Source organism: Megalops cyprinoides, chromosome 10 (assembly GCF_013368585.1).
Source record: "Megalops cyprinoides isolate fMegCyp1 chromosome 10, fMegCyp1.pri, whole genome shotgun sequence".
NCBI classification, from domain to species: Eukaryota; Metazoa; Chordata; class Actinopteri; order Elopiformes; family Megalopidae; genus Megalops; species Megalops cyprinoides.
The window spans coordinates 32,732,262-32,751,702 of NC_050592.1; the positions used below are offsets into that span (position 1 = coordinate 32,732,262).

Sequence of the window (19,441 nt, forward strand, 5' to 3'; positions counted from 1 at the left end):
TTAGAAGTGACTGGGGAGCGGAGGACTGACCTCATATTTCTTACATAACGTGCTGGACCTATACTGTACCGTGTGCATTGAAGCAAGAAATTCTCTTCCTTCCGTTCAGGCTGCCCTTGTGCCAGTGCTTCGTCTATCTGCATATCTCTCTAGTGCTCGTCACTGCATCTCTCAAAGCTTTTCCTCTCGTTTTACAGGCTGTTTCTCCACAGCTCTTTCTCCCCCACAGTAGCATTAAGAGCCCTCCTTCTTCTCCGTAGGTCTGCTATCCGATTCACGTTCCCTCCCATTAACTTCTCTTTGGTGTTTCAGCTCTCCTTCCTCTATAGCCCACAGTAACTCCCTTTGACCACCTCTGCCAATACCAAAAAGTCTCTCCTGCAGTCTGTTATCCCCTCTTTCTGTCTCTCTCTCTGTATATATCTCTTTTTCTTGTTCCACTGTGTCTGTGTCTCATTGTGATTTGTGTCCTCCTGTGCGATGTCTCCTCTTTTGGTTTCAATTTCTGTCGTTTGGCGCCATCCTGTGTCCCCCTTCCCCTTCCCCCCACCCCCTTCTCCGGCCCCACTTTGGTGTCACCTCTCGCCCTCCTCTCACGTCCCTCTCCTTTGTTTGTGTCTGTTCATTTTGTGATGTGACCCCCAGAAGATACGGACTCAACCCGCTGGAAGAACTCAGGTCTGTCCCTTCTTCTTCTTCCTCTTCTTCTTCTTCTTCTTCTTCTTCTTCTCCTTCATCTTCTTCTTCTCTATCTCCTCTTCTTCCTCCTCCTCCTTCTCTCTCTGCTTCTCCTCCTCTTCCTCATCCTCCTTCTCTCTCTCATTCATTCCCATCCTGCCTCTCCTGTCGGTACCTATGGCTTCCCTGGAGCTGCTCTGGTTCCTCTTCCTTTCACACGCACACCTTCTGCCAGCATCTGCGCACGCCTCGCTTATGCGTGTGGCAACATTGCACAGACAGCGTCATTTTAGGAGCATTTCCCCATACTCGTACGTCCACCTCAGCTACAAGATTTTGCCTAGAACCTCAATGGCAGAAAATAACAAAAAAACCTGAAAAAAGTGGAAAATGTCTCGCATTGTCTGGGAGTGTAATGACAGGGATTGCTGTTCACCATCTGCACATTGCTTCGCTAATTCATTGTCACTGCCCTGTGCGTTACCCATTCATCCTCGATGTCTCATTTTAAAAAGAAGCCGTCCTTCACTGCAACAGAAGTTGTATTGACGAAAAGATCCAGCGGAGACTGGTTTGAATGTGCAGCTATTTTTATTTAGCAGACGCAATTAAAATGGCATTGAGCAAATCTGATTTGTGCATGTTCCAGCGTCAGCTGCTCTGATTATTAATGTTGAACCCGGGGCATAACGTGTCTGTTTTTTTAGTGCAAACTACTTACTGTAATGTCTCAGTGCTACAGAGGCTTTCGGCTGTTTTGGCCAAAGTTTTGGCCATTTAACCTTTTTCCTCAAATAATGTTTTTTTGGGCCATGTTTCTTCCCTGATATTGTTAACCTTGGAAGCTTAAATGTTGAAAATGTATTGATGGATTGATTACAGCTATTCTTTTAAAACAACAGCATTCAGAATTAGTGTTTGAGTGTGGGGCTGTGGCTGCTTCTAGCAGTGTCAGAGAATAATTCAAAAACCCATCATCTAAACGGAAAAGCTGCTAAAACTCGTTCTCTCAGAATGCCCTCCCAGGTAAACTCTTTTAACAAAGCACTGTTCAGTATGTTGTAAAATCACGCTCACACAAGAAAAAGGTGTGGAAAAGTGATGGAAAAGTGGGCTATTTCTGATGTTTTTACATTAGCCCCACACAGACAAAATGTAATAACTTCTTTCAGTTTTGATTTAGTGCAGTGTCGTGCCACAACAGGACAACAGCTGATCACAATTGTCTCTGAAGCTTCCACATGCTCTCGGTGGTGGGCAGGACAGAGAGAAATGTGACTGCAGTGATGTCATCCATCATGTCCCATGACCCCCCTCCCCATGTGTTCCTAACAATGTGTCATTGCCCATGTCTCTTCTGCAGTCATTCATTCACTCTTCTGTTGTTGTGTTTTGTTCTTTTTCTTCCTCTCATTGTTTGTGTGTGTGTGTGTGTGTGTGTGTGTGTGTGCGCGCATACACGCATGTTTCGCCTCCACCACCACCATCTTAAACATAAAAAGTAGAGAGGGAGGAGCCTGTTCCTGAGAATGGAGATGCAGGTAGGCAGCCCAAGCCCCGCCCCCTCTCCTTCCTCCCACTCTGGATCATGCTTGTATGCCGGATAGCCGGCACGTTCCTTTTGGCTCATGTGATGCCCCATGTTATTCCCCGTGTGCCAGGCTCATTGTGTGCTGGGAACCATGCCCACCAGAGGGACACAGCACACACAGCAATGGACCAACATGAACTGAAGGGAAAAATAACAGTTATGTAAATCTTGGGCTGGGGAATGAGAAATACATTACGCACGCAAAATCTCATCAATTTGAAAGTAGCAACTGAAAGCAATAAATGAGAAGTGAACGAGAAATGAAACCTTTGGGAGTCTTGAACTCCTGGTTTCTGATGATAATAGTGCAGATGTTGCAGACTCAAAGCAGAATATTCAGCATGGGTGTATGGAGTGTATAATGGAAGGAGACAGTTGGGAGCAGTTTTTTGATGCTGCGTTTGATCTGGTACTGCATGAAGTTGTGAGGGGGTGTGCATGCTTGCAGCACACACAGAGTAAAGCTAAAAGTGCTCAATGCACTTGGACATGAAACTGCAGGGTGTCTGAATCACACTGAAGGGTGCCCCTTTTGTATATAGATTACATTTTGGTGAAAGTTTGTTTCACATGTTTTTAGAGAACAAAGGGTGTGGGATAAGATGTGCACAAGATTTCTAGCTTGTAAGGATACATATTCAAGTAGAAGATGTAAAATCTTTGAAGACCGTTAAAGAAAGGTTCTACTTCATCACAGATGAATAAATAAATAATTCTTTATTTAATCTTTGTCAGTTTTTGCTGAACTTTACCTCCAAAGAGCTATTTCGATTGCCCCAACTGTTTCTGGAACTTGTTTCGTCAGGTCAAGATGCAGGAAGATCCCATTTCCATATTGACCAAATCATTGTTCTCATCTTCAGACGCTGAGTGTCTTCCATAGCTTTTTTTTTAGTGTTTTCATGCCTTGTCCAGGGGAAAAGGTTTTGTCTGAATACTGTACACATCCATTCTAATTCCGTGCCTGGGCTCTTCCACAGAGTGAATTCTCAGCAAAACACAGCTACTCCATCAATATTCAATACCATGCTGCATATGCCCCTTATTAAATTGGCCTTGTATAATTATAAGCTTTTTAAAAATGGGCTAGAGGTCAATTGATCTCTAAAGACTTCCTCTTATCCCTCAAACATTAAATTCGCTAAGCCCCGGATTTTCATTTTTTCCCCCGTTGCAAGACCCCAACAATTCAACTCAGAACTTGCTGATGTGGCCCCACAGTAGTGCTAGGCGGCATAAATTCTGACCTATGCTAGCAAGAAATGTGTAGCCCACGCCACCCGTATATTTCCTCAGGGATCACATGATAGCTTTAGGTACGTCAGCTGGAGGAATTTACAGTTGTGGCCTCACGCTACAGAAGTGAGGCGGGGCCGTGTTTGTGTCTCGAAAATCGCCAAGGTTGAATAAGCAAGCATGCAGGTTTGCAATCTCAAGGGAGGAAACACAACAGTGCGGGAAGAAATATGATGTGTCCGCAGCTGTGTTGGCGCCGCCATGGACAGCGGCTCAGGTACGCTGTACTGTCAGTGAGGTCAGAAGGCCTCGCCATCGTTCTTATAGTGAAGTGCACACTGCTCGAGGACTTAAATATGACAGATTGTACCTACGTACAATTACAATTGGACTGTGTTGTTATTACAGCTGACCCCTGACAGCTCTACAGTGTTTCCTTGTTAGTGTGAATCATAGCTTTCCCAATAATTGGAGAGTGTTGCTTAAAGCTATGTTGACATCAGTTTGATTTGGTGATGAATCGTCATTTGCTATTACTGAAAGGAAAAAAATTGCGTGCCATTTTAGGGAAGGGAGAAGATGTAATCTGAGTCACAAACACAAACGTCTCTGGTTTGTTTTGGCCCAGAGGGCCAGTCCAGGCCATGTCACATGGCTCATCCCAAAGCGCCTCCATCTCATCTCTTTTTTGTTTTTTTGGGGAAATGTGATTCACGAGCCTCTCCTGACCTCCAGCCCCTCTCCGCCCACAGGTGCTATGGACGTGGAGGAGCGCGCACGGCAGATGAAGCTGAAGATGAACAAGGGCAAGCTGGAGCAGGACCCCCAAGCCAAGGCAAGTGCCCCCCTCTCTAATCATAGCGAATGGTGGGGAGGCAGGCGAGGTCTGACCCCCTGCACCGTCATCTGCTTTGACTCCACAGGCCCCCTCTCTTGGTCAGTTTGCAACGCTGAAAAAAAGTCACTCCCTTGGATGTTACACAGGTGGAGGTTTTTGACAAGTTAGAAATGCCGGTGCAGATCTGGGCTGCTGTCGGGCAGGACTGCATCATGCAAATGCACATCTTAGGCAAATTATCATGTGGACATGACATAGACAGATGTAGAGGCACCTTCAGCCAAACACACAAACCTTGGTATAGTTTGTACCTTAGGAGGTTCCACAGGTTGTACCACAGGTTGTCAAAGCAGGCTATGCGTTTCCACAAAAGGAAATCAGAAATGCCTCTTGAATTATGCCCTGGTATTTTAATGAAATGGTGGAATTTTTGTGAAGAGCACATTGCTTTGGCCTGAAACCCAGAAAGCAAGTCTGATCCTGCAAGCAAAATGACTTAGTTTGTGCTTGGTACATGAAACCAAAGGCTTACACTGGTGTTCAGTTTTGCATGGTTTCTGTGTGTTTTTTTCTGAAACTTTAAGAACAAGTCTCTGGTTGGCTCTGCATGATAAATGTCTGCTTGAAGTGAAATTAGTGGTAGTTTCCAGAGAACAGCCCTTTAAACATCCCTTAACTTCCCTGACTGTGGTACACCATTGAAATATTTCCTTGGCAAAACCCAAAAAGTAGTCCAGTCATTGGATTATGGAATATCACATTTCCCTGTTCTTTGTTTGAGGGCTATAAAGGGATGGGCCAGAGATGAGCCAAAGTAGAGAGGCCATCTAACCAATTACCTGACCCTCACACTCAAGGATTTCACTTGCATACACCTCTGTCCAGATTGCGGAAGACAAACATCTGTTTACGGCAGCCAGAGCAAATGACCCCGAACACATTTTGCAGGTCTAAGGGGTTTCAGTGTGTGGTGGGGCTTGACAATGCCTTATAAGACAAAACGTTTACCCCTGTTTTCCTTTTAAGTACGTGGTATGAGGACCATCGCAAAAACAGACAAGCAATTCTTTAGGGGTTACATGCAGGTAAAAGTCTCTTGGTATATCTGCTTAAGCAGCAGCAGCAGCAGCAGCAGCATGAGAAATATTGTTTATAGAAATTATAATGCTCTCGGAGCGCCAAGACAACCTTTGTTCTGTAATCTCTTGTTCAGCAGAAGCAATTGATCTATTTTCCTTCCCCACTTTGCAGTAGCAAGAAAGAAGAAACATTCAGACCTAATACACGGCCAACCAGGGTCATTCCACGCAAATTTTCAGATTTTATAGACATTTTCTCTCTCACTTTTCAGCTCAATGAACTCAAAACATGAGCTAACCCATTTATCAGAGCCTCCTAATGTCCAGCAGACATTGCAATGGCGTGAGTTCATATTTCACCTCCAGAGTCAGTATGTGACATTGTGCTTTGCTGACACGTTTGGTTTCCTTATGCCATGTAACACTAAGAGTGGATTTAGAAAGGAATGGCATGTCTCTTGAAGGGTACATTCACTGGAATTTGGTCTTCTGTAAACAGCCAGTTGGAGGAAAGGTTGTGTGGCTATCAATGGAAGCAGAGCTGTGATTCTCTTTCCATCTCTGACACTCCATGTGATATTTATTGATGTGACAAATTTATTACATTTTTCTAATAAAAAAGCATGTGGGCTGAAAAATGTGTTGCATCAGAATTGAATTTCTGTTAGAATGAAATGGATGCACATGTAATAATAAAAAAGGATTCAGTTCAAAATTGCTTTCTTTTTTCCATTATATGCCTTAGTTTGCCCATGTGCGCTGTTGATGTTTTGCTCTGTTCTTTAGACAAAGCCCTTCTGTAGAACGGAGCCATTCTGCAGTTTTTCTTATTCCCAGAGGATTAGAATCACAAACTCCTGACAACTTCATCATTAATCCAGGAATTTGAACAATTCCACCGTTATCATTCCTGTCCTTGCACTTTGGAGGTCTCTGTTATGGTGTACGATAAAGTTGCTAGTCATATCAGTAGGGGGGGCTGAGGGAGATAGCTGTGAAGACTGCGAAGAAGCCAAGCTCTTCCCGGCAAATTAAATTCTCATATTTCACAAGAACATGTCACAAGTTACGAGATAGAGAACTGTTCCCTGGCTTCATTTCCTTTCCATAATGGCAGTTAAATTCAGCCTCCATGGCCGTTACGCATTGACTATCCAGTGCTACGCTGTTGGAGATTAAAAAGCCTAGGTACTCTGTCTTTCTCCTCCTGTTTATTAATGAGATCTCCAGTTATGGCATTCCCCAGTCACAGGGCTTCTGCTGGGTCAAGTTTCGGTCCATCAGTTTTAAAGAGGGTTTGTGCTTTGTCTCTGCAGCGGTCGGGCCGAGAACCCCAGCGTGGCTCGGACAATGTCTCCACCAAGTCGTCGGACAGCGATGTAAGCGACGTGTCCGCTGTGTCGAGGACCAGCAGTGCGTCTCGGTTCAGCAGCACGAGCTACATGTCTGTCCAGTCCGAGAGACCGCGGGGGAACCGCAGGATGAGGTGGGCACCTCCTTGCGGCCACCACTCCAGGCGTCATTCCCAGGGGACGGGCAAAATCACAGACACACATCCTCTGCATTGTCCAGACCTTTCCTCCCCAAAAATGCACTGGGCAGCCATATAAGGAAGGAAACGCCTTTTCTTAGTTGCGTTTGAACTTCCTGCTTTGGAGTGAGTTCAGGTTTGGCTCTGTCTGAGTGAGAAGTGAGCCAAATGTCTGAACTTTACTCGATGGAGGTTTGGCCCGCCCCACTGGAAATGCACTGTGGTGTTCAATAACAAAGGGTATGGATTCCTTTGCTTTGACAAAGGGAGAAATCCATCCACATGCTTACATTCTTACTTCTGTTGTGCTTAACATTGTTTCCTTTACATTTAAAGGCATTTTTTTCATTTTTCATTTACTTCTTGTTGTCAGCACCTTTGAAATGCATTTTTCTTTCTTCCTTTGCTCACAGTTTTAAGTCTTTTAATGGCTTTCCTTTCTGCTTTGCATGCCTCCATTCATGCTCACTGTGTAGCGTCTGCCAATTGAAAGGGGATTCTCGTGAGGGGGAGGAGCTTGTGGAGAGTGTTTTGCACAAGGTGGAGGAAGAGGAAGTGGCAGAGGAGAAGAGTGGGGGAGAGGGGGGAGGGGAGGGAGAGCAGACAGATGAAGGAGGCAAAGGAGAGGAGGAGGCGACGGAAGAAGGGCAGTTGCAGAGGAGGTTCTCAGAGACTGACGTCAGGTAAAAAATCCCACCAGTGCCCATCAAGAGTACATCCACAGTAGCTGTGCGCTGTTCTAGTGGTATAGTAGCTGCCAGTAGCTTCCTTCCCTTCTCAGACCGAATGCAGATTTTGTCCTATTTTGCCCAAGTCCTTACTGCAGTGTGTATCTTTTAAAACAGGGACATTTCAAACAGGATATTACTTGCAGATTTTTGGGCATAAGATCTGTTAGTACCTGGGCTTGTATTGAATCCTAAATGTTGATTTGATATGCCTGAATTATGTTATGACAAAAAGCAATTTCCCAGACAATCTCAGACTTTTGGAATAATAACACAGTCAGTTCTTTACTACCCTTTCATTTCCAGTGATGAACATCACATTTTAACTCTGAATTACAGATGAGATTTAAGTTACTTTGAAATCCTCTGTTCTAAATGTGATCCTCAACATATGCCAGTATATAGCCTGAGCACAAAGTAATGACAGCACTATTAGTAAAGGCGGTGTTGTTAAGGCCTGAATCTGCACCTTGCAATACTACCCAGTGCCACTGCAGTTTAGGTTTAGCATATGTCTCCTAAGTCCCTCCCTACTTCTCCTTGTAGTTCTGGCTGTTTCAGTGTGACTCCTGCCTGCTGTTAGTCATTGTGACATGTAGAAGAAACCAACGCTTTTGACCTCTTCTTTCCAAGCACGCTTGTCTTTAACAGTCCTTACATGTTAGTACCTGTCATCTACCTGCCACCTAACCTCCCATCTGCTTCATTCCATTTTCCTCAGTTGTGCACTGTATATCTACACTACACATATTACCATCACCAGGCCTGGTCCACTCTCCAATGAGCAGAACCATATCTGTTAGGGAGAAAGATCTGGGGCAGGGGGGCTGGGGCGTGACATAAAGTGAAACAGGAACATTGAGGGGAAAGGTTGTGCCTACAGGGCGGTGTGTGTCACCTTCACTCCTGTTACATCATTTCCTGTAGCATGGTTAGTTCGCCATGTGGGCCAGCCTTGCGGTCTCATTAAAGGCTTGTTTACCATCTCCTCTGTCTTTGGAGCCCTGTCTTTGGACAGTGAAGTGAATCAACAAATGACGGCACAGCAAATCAGGAAACTTTGTAGAATTAATTGCCCAAGGAACGAGAATGGGGGGCTTTGCACTTCCTGCTCGGCTAATCTGTCTAATTCTCCATTGGAGAGTGTGAGTGGCCTGTTTTCTCACATCAATCATTACATAACAGGGATCGAGCTATTTACAGTGGAAAAGATGGTGGAACAAATGTAATGAAACATGCCGCACGCACACACACACAGACGTAAATGACATTAGTTACTGTGGGTGTGAAGCTTAATGCTTTCAGACAGCAGGTCAACTTCAAAGCCTTCCTCTAAAATGAATGTGCAGCACATCCTCATGAAACCTCACTAGATTTCACCTCCATTTTCGCGTCATTTAAATGAACACCCTGAACAGATCGTAAACGGCACTTCCTGTAAAGAGTGAGCTTTGGCCACTTTGCCATGAACTGTGTGTGGACCCCTGCCATTCCCCCACAGTTTGTTTTATTCAGTGGCCTTTGTTATTAAAATGTAATTACAGATGGCTGCGTGTAGGTGACAATATTACCATTACAATAGCTGTTTTGTCTGGAACATGCTGTGCCAATCTTTGAAGCATTTAGAGGCTTAATTGAAAAAAAAAAGCAGATTTAATTTACAAATACTTAAAAGATGCTCTGTTGTTAGATTCTCACGAATTGCACTGGGTTCGTACTAATGCTTGAGCATCGCTGTGTAACTTTGCATTGGAGAAACAGGCAGAATCCAGTCTGCTTGATGTATAGTAGTCTTTGAAATTTTTGGGAGAGGGCAGTAATATTGAAACCTTTCAAGGGATGGCAGATTCGGAAGTCATACTGCTCGCACTATTTCCTCGCAAGCAGTTCTTTTCTCACTGATGTGACCTGTTCTGACAAATGACCTCATTTTGGTTTTACTATGTAGTACAGTTGTGAGTGGAGGGTATTTCTCCAAACATCTTGTGTCATTGATGCATGCTCCTCATGGCGGGATGTGAGCATGGGGTCTAAGTGGTTGCTCCTTGTGAGTTTCACGTCACAAGAAGCTTTTTTCTGTCAAGGAATATTCCTGTAATCAAGTGTGTTTGTTGCTTCTAGTCCCCTGGGCAGTCGCACTGCTAAAAGCAAATGCCAGGCTTAAACTCTCAATAGATTTTTTTCAGATGATGATGATAGTATTAAGCATATGCTACAACATTCACGTCTGACCTTGCCTGTGGCCTTGTCTGTTTAGTGATAATTGCTAGATTTGCTAGATTGGGCATCATCCAGTTTTCATTAATGGGCTGTGACAGTTAGTGTTTAGCCCTTGTTACCGAGGTGATGTTGTATAGCTGAAAGCTGGTATTGGAACAACATGTGGGCCTGCTCTTACTCAGCCCTGACTTTACAAGAATTAATGATGCTGATACACCTGAAAATAAAATAAAATATAGTTTTGCATTCTAGATCAATGCTTACTGATGCATATAGATTAGTACTTGATGCTAGAAGACAGAGAAAGGAGTTTTTCATGTAGGTAAGGTTCCAGTTGATAAATAACAGTGGTTTTTTACTGTCTGGGTATTCGTTTCTCTAATTCAATAGGGATCATACTTCTGAATTCGTCAGCAGAGTTACATAAATGATTGAGGGGAGCAAGTCTGGCGACAGCGGTCCTGGGTGCCGTCCCCTACCAGGACAGGATCGATGAGCGCTCTGGCCCAGACTGGCGTCGTGGTCCCTGTGCCCCTGAATGTGCACCAGGGCTTGTTTCGCCAGCATCATGTCGCGTTGCCTGAGTCTTGTTTTCCCCAGCACCGCTGTGTCTCTTTTCACGTGAACGCTTGAATAATTCACGCAGCTCCAGCACACATGCAAGGCTGACGCACAGGCGAGCGAGCAGTCTCCAGGAAGACAAAAGTTGCTGTTCAGCACTTTAAAGCGCCCACCCCCCCCCCCCCCCCCCCCACACACACACACACACACACACACACACACACACACTCTCCATTCACCCCCTCGCTGGCCATTGTCTCTCCCAGGGTAACAGCTGACTCTTCTGCTGCAAAGAGCATGGCCTACAAGAGAAGGGCTGGCTCTGCATAACTGCAACAAAGACATAGGCCTTTTGGTGCATTCCATTTATTAAAAAAAGACAAACGGTTGGCCCTGACCTTCAGCAGCCTCCAGTTTTGCACAAGATCAGTTGAGATTTTACAGGTACATAGAGTACTCTTCCAGATGCAGATCTCAGATTGGCCCCAAAAGCAGGTTCTTCTTCATCACATCAGCATCATAAGCACTTAAGCCACCCCCTGCACCTTCAGAAGTGCTCCGGCTGTAAGATGACAAACTGCGCAGACAAGCAGAGGAGGGGTTGAAGAGTTCAGTTTCTTGTCTGTGTTCCAGAGCTCTGCAAAGTCCTGCAGACTACAGACATATCTGCTGCTCAGGCTGAGCTTTGCATGTGAATGAAACACAGTGAACTCACGGTGACCATTCTTTAGGCAGGTTTAGAAGTGGCATTGAATTAGTCCTGCAGCAGGAGGTAAAGGTCTTCAGGCTAATGATGATCAGTGGCACTGTCCTCGAGCTTTTCAGTGTGTGCGCACACAGTGGCCACAGTGTACGTAGACACCGGACGCATCCTGGACTGTAAATTCAGCTAAATCGCAAACACACGCCTCGCAGGTTGTGCTCCTGCCCAGGGAACTGTTCCCAAAATAGGATTAAAATGAATGCGCGCTGCAGAATCCGCAATAAGAAGGGACGCGCTGTACCGTACGGCGCAGGACGACAAGACAAATCCCCCTGGAGAATCCCGCCGCTGCCGGCACACTTTTACAGGAGCTGGAGTCACGCGCTGGCCTCCGCCGCCTTGGCCCAGAGGCAGAGAGCTGGCCGGCGAGTGAATCATGAAAGTTTCAGGCTGCTGCGGAACGGGAGGGTTCATTTCCGCACCGCGATGGCCCCGCTGCTCTAAGGCAGCGCAGCGCCTGCCGGCTGCAGCAGGCAGCAGGCCAGGACATAGCCTTACTGCCCTCCATCTCAGAGGTGATCAGACGGGCATAAGCCCCGGTAATCGCTGTAAGGGAGGCACCTTCCCTCTGTCACGCAGACAGGACTCGGAGGGTTTGGAACATGCTCCCTCTTGGCAGAACTACCTGATTTGATTCTTTACTCTTTACTGGATGAGTAAATATTGATTTTGTTTTTGTCAGCCTTCCCATGCTAAATTAAAATGCTTCTTTTGTAACAATGGCAAGAAGCGTAATAAGAAGATGAGAATCCACTCCATTTCAGGGTAGTTTGTACTGCTGTAGCCTCTTTACTGTGTACTAAACAACTGTAGCCACTTCAGTGGTGAGACTCAAGCAATCTGGGGTAGGAGTTGTTAAGACCCATTTAGAGGAAGTGAAATATCCTTAGCAACCCTACTCAAAAGTAGGAGCCATGTGACTCCAGTGGTCCGCCAGCAGAAGAGAAATACAAATGCAAGGACAGAGAGATGGCTCATTAATCACCCTGTAAGAGGCAGCCCAGCTTCCCCCACCAAGGAGCTGAGAGGATGATGAAAGCCTACAGAGTATATCATGTTTTTTTAAGTGCAGCTGTCATGTACCCACTTACAGAGGGAAAAAAATTACGGCTGGGATTTTGCTTAATGTAAACAGCACTCAGACCCGGGCTTATGTTAACATTTATAGGTTTAGAGTGGTTTATTTGTTCTGTTTTGCCCCTGCATACAGGTATGTATGTGACTCATCTCAGATTGTTTGCAGTTGTTCATGCTTGTGAATGGGAGGACTTGGCTTGTTGTGGCTCGGCTGGATGCGATGTTCAGTATGAACTCGTGGAGAGGCTCAGGAGAGAGTAATAAAGACAGACTGAGTCACTGCCTGGAGGGGAGACTGCCAAACGAATGTCTCCCCTTTCATATAGACTAAACCAACTTCTATACAAACTCTGTACGACCTTGAGAATTGCAGTAATGTGAGTGACATATTTGTGCATTTTTTCCCAGTTCCTTATGATCATAAATTTAAAAGTTTCTCACCCTCACACCCACATGCATGTATGCCTCCTCAAACTTTCTTGCTTCTTTTTGATAGAGAATACGGTGGAATGTTTTTATCTGAATTTCAAGAGATGACTGAAAAAGAGATCAAGCACAAATAATGAAAAAGTAGAAATTAATATCTGAATATGTAGAAATGGACGATTCAAAAATAGATGGGCACAAAAAGATACTTCATAGCGCTTTACTATGAGATACTACTAGGCTCATTACTCGTTCTCAATGCTGATATGTTGTACAGTATCCATTTTATCTAAGGAACTGGTGAAATCTAATTGTATTGCTTGCCAATTGCTGCTCTGGGACCTGGACTTCCTGAAATACGTGCCCCACAATGCAGGAACATTGTGATCTTTCTCTGATCAGATTTGCTCATCCCAGCATTGTGATGAAGTACTGATTCAGCACATATCATTGCTCTCACTGGTGAATAATTTTAGCCTCTTTAGAAATTATAATGTGCATAATGCCTCCTAGGAATTTGAGGCATAAGGTCTATCTTTTATAAATGGTGTGTTCCTTTTCAGTCATATAGTGATTTAAGTGTTTGATGTTTGATGATCAGTATTTGAATACATCTGAGACCACATTTTGATTCATTTTCAGACCTGAAGCTTGAATCAAGGCTCTGCTACAGACCACTAAAGTAAACTACACCATTTGTTCGCAAGTTTCATTTCAAAACTGTCACTTTCACATTTTCACTTTTCACAAATGCAAACGCGATTATGCAAGATTCTGGGTAGACCTCACATTTGTTATACAAATGTTATACAAGCCAGGGAGCATCTTTGAGGTCTGCCTCATGCAGCATGTTATGGGATTGAAGTATGCATTCGTCCAGTAAACACTGGAGGCAGAGTAACCAGACATACCGTAACAAAGCTGTGAAAAGTTTTGATTTGCATGAGGAATGCTTTTTATGAGGCCACTTGTCAGGAGGACAAGGTGAGCAAGTGCAATGTTGTTGTCAACTTAAGCATTATCCAATCACGCACAGTGTACCTGGGCTAACTTCGCAAGATATCAGATGTATGAGGAAAAACACAAAAGCTTGTCCACTAGTACGACGTGTGAGGCAAAACAGGAAACATCTCATCAGTACCATTGAACTATTATTATTTTCATACATCAGCACAAGCTAGTTATAATCCAAGGCTTTCTCTGCTGTTCCAGTTAAGCTGGTAAAATATGTGTGGTGCATGTGGCGGAACTATTATTATCGTGGCACAGACACACGTGGGGGGAACAGTGTCTGCCTTAATTTTGCTGTGGCAGGCTTTCTATTACCTGAACGTCCTCCCAGTGACCTGCCAGTGACCCTGTGCACAACCATGGCATAAGGGCCGGTTGCTCTTACCTTCTGAGTGTTCAGAAGTGTTTAGAAATGTACCACTGAAACAGGCATTTTTGCTTTGCTAAATGCTGCCATAAGGGCTCAGATAGCTGCAGAACAGAGTGCACTCACACAGCAGACTGTGAGCTTCCGACTGCGCCGTCGGCCAGATCCTGTCCAAACCTTTCCTCATCAGCACCAAACAGGACGGCAACGTGGGGCTGCACATAGATGTCGCCTCAGCGATCGTCCATGTAGAACATCACATCTGAGCATTTCCGGTGGAGAGGGAGTTGTTCTGTTTAAAGGTCATGGGGTGGCGCTGAAAGGTCATTCCCTGTCCAGTAGCGAAATACAGTAGACAAACACACACAATATTGCCCAGCCCCTAGCTGTACTGTTATGTAGCATTATTTTCACAGCTTATATATTAAGATTTATAGAAACACGCCTTCCCCTCCGTAAAGAACAGATTGGTCTCGATCCACATTCTACCTTCAGCTTACGCAATTGTGTTCTTATTTTCAAAGTCTGCTTTGATACATAAGACAATGATGAAAGTGAAGATCATGTTTTGGGTGTCTGTGGCTCAGAGTGATGATACTGTTCATAATTTTATACTGATATTATGTCATGTTTTTGTTTCCTCAATATCGATGTGTCTGACTGTGCATAATGTGAGGGAAATGGTTTTAGTTCATAATAACATCCATGAGGAGCTCATTGAATGCAGCAGGCATACGCTATCCTCATTCGTTAGAGGTTCTCCAGTCCGGTCCGTGCAAGTGTTCACACAGACATTATTACTCCTCTGACCCCTTCATTATTCAGACAAAAGCAGTATGATCTCAGACCAGCTCTGTGAGCTCCACAGGTTTTTTTGGTTATGAATGTGACAGTGGTGTAAGAGGGTGCTGTCAGCACCTCCACCCCATCTCTCAGCGCCCTCGCTTGATGAATGTAACAAGGGACATCTCTGAAAATGAATTAGTCCATCAGTCAAAGCTCTTCTGATAGGATGTTGAGGGAATATGTAGACTGACTGCAGAACAGTACAGCTGAAACAGTATGTTGCTTTTCTGCTATGTCTCCATTCTTGATTTCTGTTATGTCTTGAGTTCAAACTCAATTCAGAGAGAATGGCTCTTCCATAATACACCATGCCTGCATGTCTCCCAAACTGAGGCAGTAGCTTTGTTTTTAAGTTTAGCCTGTGTGATTTCCTCATTTTGTTTCCACAGCAGAATGATGTAGCGCAGCTTATTTTAGGGAAAGTCTACAGTAGCAAAGGAGGGTCATGTGGAGACAGCTAGGGGAGATGTGGAAAACTCCATTGACTATACTGGAGGTGGAATTTTATTTTCTCTCTGATAAACTCAACAAAAATTATCAAGACCATAATTAACCAATTACACCATGGGAGGATTAGATTAGATTTTAGGCCAGGACACAGACATTCAGCTGCACATTTTTTTGTTTTAGGATTCTATGGTATGTTTCTAGACAAATTACTGACTCATGAAGGGTTTAGAATGACGTAGCAAATTTCAGTCTTTCCTCAGTCCGCTTTGATGAGTTAGAATGTGTGGTGGAACAGAGATGAAGAGAGGGTGAAATTGGCACTGGGCACTACTAAGACAGAGGAGCCAGTGCTTGATTAAAGCTGGCCCCAGATCCTTGCGTAATGGGAGGGAATAGACCAAGCCAGAACACAGAGAGATACTGAAAAGGGTAATTGAAATAATTGAAGTAGGAATTGTCAGAGCCCATTGATTTTTCCCCCTATCTCCATTTATTATAAGGGAATTTTCTTTAATTGCTGTTTCAAGAAGATAGAGCGCACTGGGTCAGATGTGCTATTAAACGGCCAGAGTCCTAAGGGTGATCACTGAGACATATTTATATCCATTAGGGTTTTTGTCTTCGTTCTATATCCTGGATATGAATTGTGTCCCTCTCTGTTCTTTCAACTTTGCACCCGGAGCAGAAATTGAGCCCTAATCGGGATGGCAGTGCCCTGTTGTCTGTCATGCAGGAGAATAGGGCACTTTATGTGTAATGCAGAACAGTGAGAAAAATCCTATGTAACAAATCTGAATGTTTTTGGATGTTGATCAAATTTCATATTGCAGATTTTCTTCTCCAGAGAGGGGATGGCACACTCAACAGAGCACATGAGGAATGGCATCTGTAATTAGTCACGCGATCCTCATAATCCTGTCATTCCTCCACAGTGCCTAAGGGTGCAGCTACTGCAAAACTGTAGTGCAGTGTTTTACATTGGAGACGATATAAGAGCGCTTTAGGTATAATGTTGAGTCTCTAGATTAGCTTTGTGTAGTTTGATTGGCATTTGCACCCCAAAACAGTATATATACCTTTGTTTTCTCTCAGCAGTGTTTTGAGGGGATGCATTGCACTGATAATATACTGCAAATGAAATATTAACAGTGAAGATTACAGAACAGATTAAAAGTGAAATGTGCATTTGCCATTGATTAAAATGTCTGTTTGTCAGAGAATGATCAGGCAATTACACACTGCAGACAATGCATGTTGCCAGTAGTGTACACAACTTGTTGTTCAGGCAGGAGCAAGCATACTTGCGGTATTGGGGTCTGTTCTTTATTTCACCAGGGCGTATATCTGAATGCATTCATTGTTGTCTTTAGATGTGCATATGAACCCAGCATGCATTATTTCAGTAAGACTAGACAAACAGCTAAAAACGGCTAAAAGGTAAACTAAGCCACCAATCAGGAGCCACTCAAAATCTGCAAATGAAAACGCGTCCACATATTTACTCGTTCATGAGCCATAACTCATGTCATCCATCACCTACTCCATGCACACAGTCTTTGAATATTCACAGCATCATTATATTCCTGTTAGCCTTGTCCTCTTACGGTAGCTCCTGTAGCCACACCAGTGTCCCTGGACCCTGCAGTGTCCCATAATCCTCTAGCTGAATCCTGTCCTTTTCTGTCTCCTCTCCGGCCTGTCCTCCCCTTTCATTCCCCTGTCCCTACGCTCCCTTCCTCTCCCTTTTTCTCCGACACCCCCCCCCCCCCCCCCCATGTCATCGCCGTCACTGACAGTGACTTTACATCTAAAATGAAAAACAGGCAGGTGGGGGTGTCCGGGGGCAACATGACCAAGAGCACCAGCGTGAGCGGGGACATGTACAACCTGGAGAAGACCGACGGGAGCCAGTCTGACACGGCCGTGGGTGCGGTGGACGAAGAGGAGAAGAAGAGGCGCTCCAGCATCGGTGCCAAAATGGTGGCGATTGTTGGCCTCTCGAGGAAGAGCCGGAGCACCTCTCAGCTCAGCCAAACAGGTAGGAACCGGCCCCTGCCCCCCCTGTGCCAGCTCTCTCCTCCCTCTTCTCTCTCTCTCTCTCTCTTCCAAGGCCTTCATCATGGTCCATGTTTACTTCCTGCCAGGACGGCCACTTTCCAGGGCCCCGCAGGGGAACGGGTTCCCATCCAGTACCTCACGGATGAATCCCCGCTCACTCTCTCTCTCTTCCTCCTAGATCTTTCCTCTCCTGTTCTACCCTGGGAGTCACTGTGGCCGTTTCAGCTTTGCTTCTTTTCCTTCCCGTCTGTCTCACAATGGCTCTTTGTGCTAACTCACCCTTTCCTTTTCAGGAGACAGCTGGCCGAATGTTGCTACCGACAAGCACAGATCACTGCAGGATTCTTTCAAATGGTGAAGCTTTGCCATGCAGTCCCGTACAGACAGTGCGCTTTCGGTTTCTTAATCCCATTCACGGTTCTTTTCTGGGTTTGCAAGCGGAATTGATGATAGTTAGCCAAAAAGCTGAGCGTTTTGGTCCTGCATGCTGCGATGCAGTTTTTTCCCTCAGGTCTGCAGCACAAACCAGCCAACCCCGCTCTAAATCTCTGTATCATCGGTAGCAAAAAGGCCACGTGCAATCTCTTGCAAGGTTTGGTGGGGTTTAAACTGTAGAATCCTAGTTCCATTTGTTTAATCTTTTTTCTATTTGAAGACATAGAAATATTGTTTCTGGCCATTGTGGTCTAAAAGTACCCAAAAGCATGCATAATTAGCAAAGCACAGTAACGCCAGTTCTGCAATTTGAAACCATCACATCAGAGACCGCTGACTGTAAGGAGTTATCATGCTCCAGACTCCCGATGCATCAGTCACAGTGTGATAACCAACTTCCAGGTGTGGTATGATACATTTAAAGCCACGAGGTTGATGTATGAGGAACTGCAGAGACTGCGGGTGTGGGAAGCAAAGTCATTTTTCATGCCTCGGTTTGAATAGCAGTACCGGCTCTGGTAAAGATAACCTCTGCATTCCTTACTGGGTTTAGCTGAGGTGATGCAGAGGTCATCTGAGGCTCAATCACTTTGAAAGTCATATTTGAGAGATCAGCATGGAGAATATAATCAGTATGACAATTATTACGTAATAATTATATATAATGTAATAATTGTCTTATAATTATGTTATGCTATCCTTTCAAATGTGAGCATGTTGACTGGAATGCTATGAGGTTAAAGCAGACAGAGAAAAAAATGTTTTGAATTTGATTTCGCTGTAATCATATGTACCCAAAGGCAAGAGTAGCAAAGAGTCATTTTTAGGCATAAAGTAATCAGAACATTGCTGCCAAAATCAGCAAGGATAGCAACCACTTTTTAAACTCCTCCTACCTTTGGGACACTGGTGTTCTCCCTGACTGACAGAAGATTTGTCCTGTAAGGGGATGGAAAAAAGCTGAACACACACAGTGCTTAAGCCCTCAGCTGATAAAAGGCATGGGTGAAATAGGACCGTTCGCCTTCTGACCCCTGTTTTTAAAGCCATGACTTCTGCAGAACTCACTCTCAACATCCCTGTGTGGTTGGCAGCAGGTATCTCTCTTTCATGTGGACACGTTCACGTTGCCATGTCTGAACGGAGCCCCTGGCTGAAGGCATTTTCATTGTTTTGCCTTTTTATAAAGCTCTGCAGCTGACTTCTTGAATCTGCGCTGTGCACTGATGGGACCTGTGTGCCTCTTTGTTTTGTGCGGAGGGTAGAGTGATTTGCACCACACGCTCAGGTGTCTTTGTCCACTGCTTTTCACAGGTATAACTGTCCATGCACCAAAGTAGGCTTCTCCATTGTTGAGACCAATGTATGGCAGATAATCAATTCTGTCAAAGCCATCCGCAGAGGAGGAAGAGCTGTATGAATGTGGGGCACAGAGGATCTGCACGTTGAGCACACAACCTGTAAATATAGCAGTGCGGTTCCCTGCCCTGTGAGCGGAATGGCACATGTTCCTTGATCTGCGCTCCACTTTAATCATTCCTACCAA

At 44.8% G+C, this 19,441-nt stretch overlaps 1 protein-coding gene across 30 annotated transcripts in view; it reads left to right on the forward strand.

The window, feature by feature from the left end:
- The window catches only part of rims2a (regulating synaptic membrane exocytosis 2a), a 187,774-nt gene that overhangs the window by 146,888 nt on the left and 21,445 nt on the right, over nucleotides 1-19,441 (forward strand). For 18 of the 30 annotated variants that reach the window (XM_036538373.1, XM_036538374.1, XM_036538376.1 and 15 more), the window contains 3 exons: nucleotides 4,258-4,340; nucleotides 6,739-6,908; nucleotides 17,199-17,440. The exons of 10 other annotated variants lie outside the window; for them this stretch is intronic. In XM_036538373.1, coding sequence (XP_036394266.1) covers nucleotides 4,258-4,340; nucleotides 6,739-6,908; nucleotides 17,199-17,440 — 495 coding nt within the window. Of the gene's footprint in view, nucleotides 1-645; nucleotides 679-4,257; nucleotides 4,341-6,738; nucleotides 6,909-17,198; nucleotides 17,441-19,441 lie in introns of all 30 variants that reach the window. 2 more of the 30 variants (XM_036538391.1, XM_036538367.1) reach the window with 2 other exon arrangements.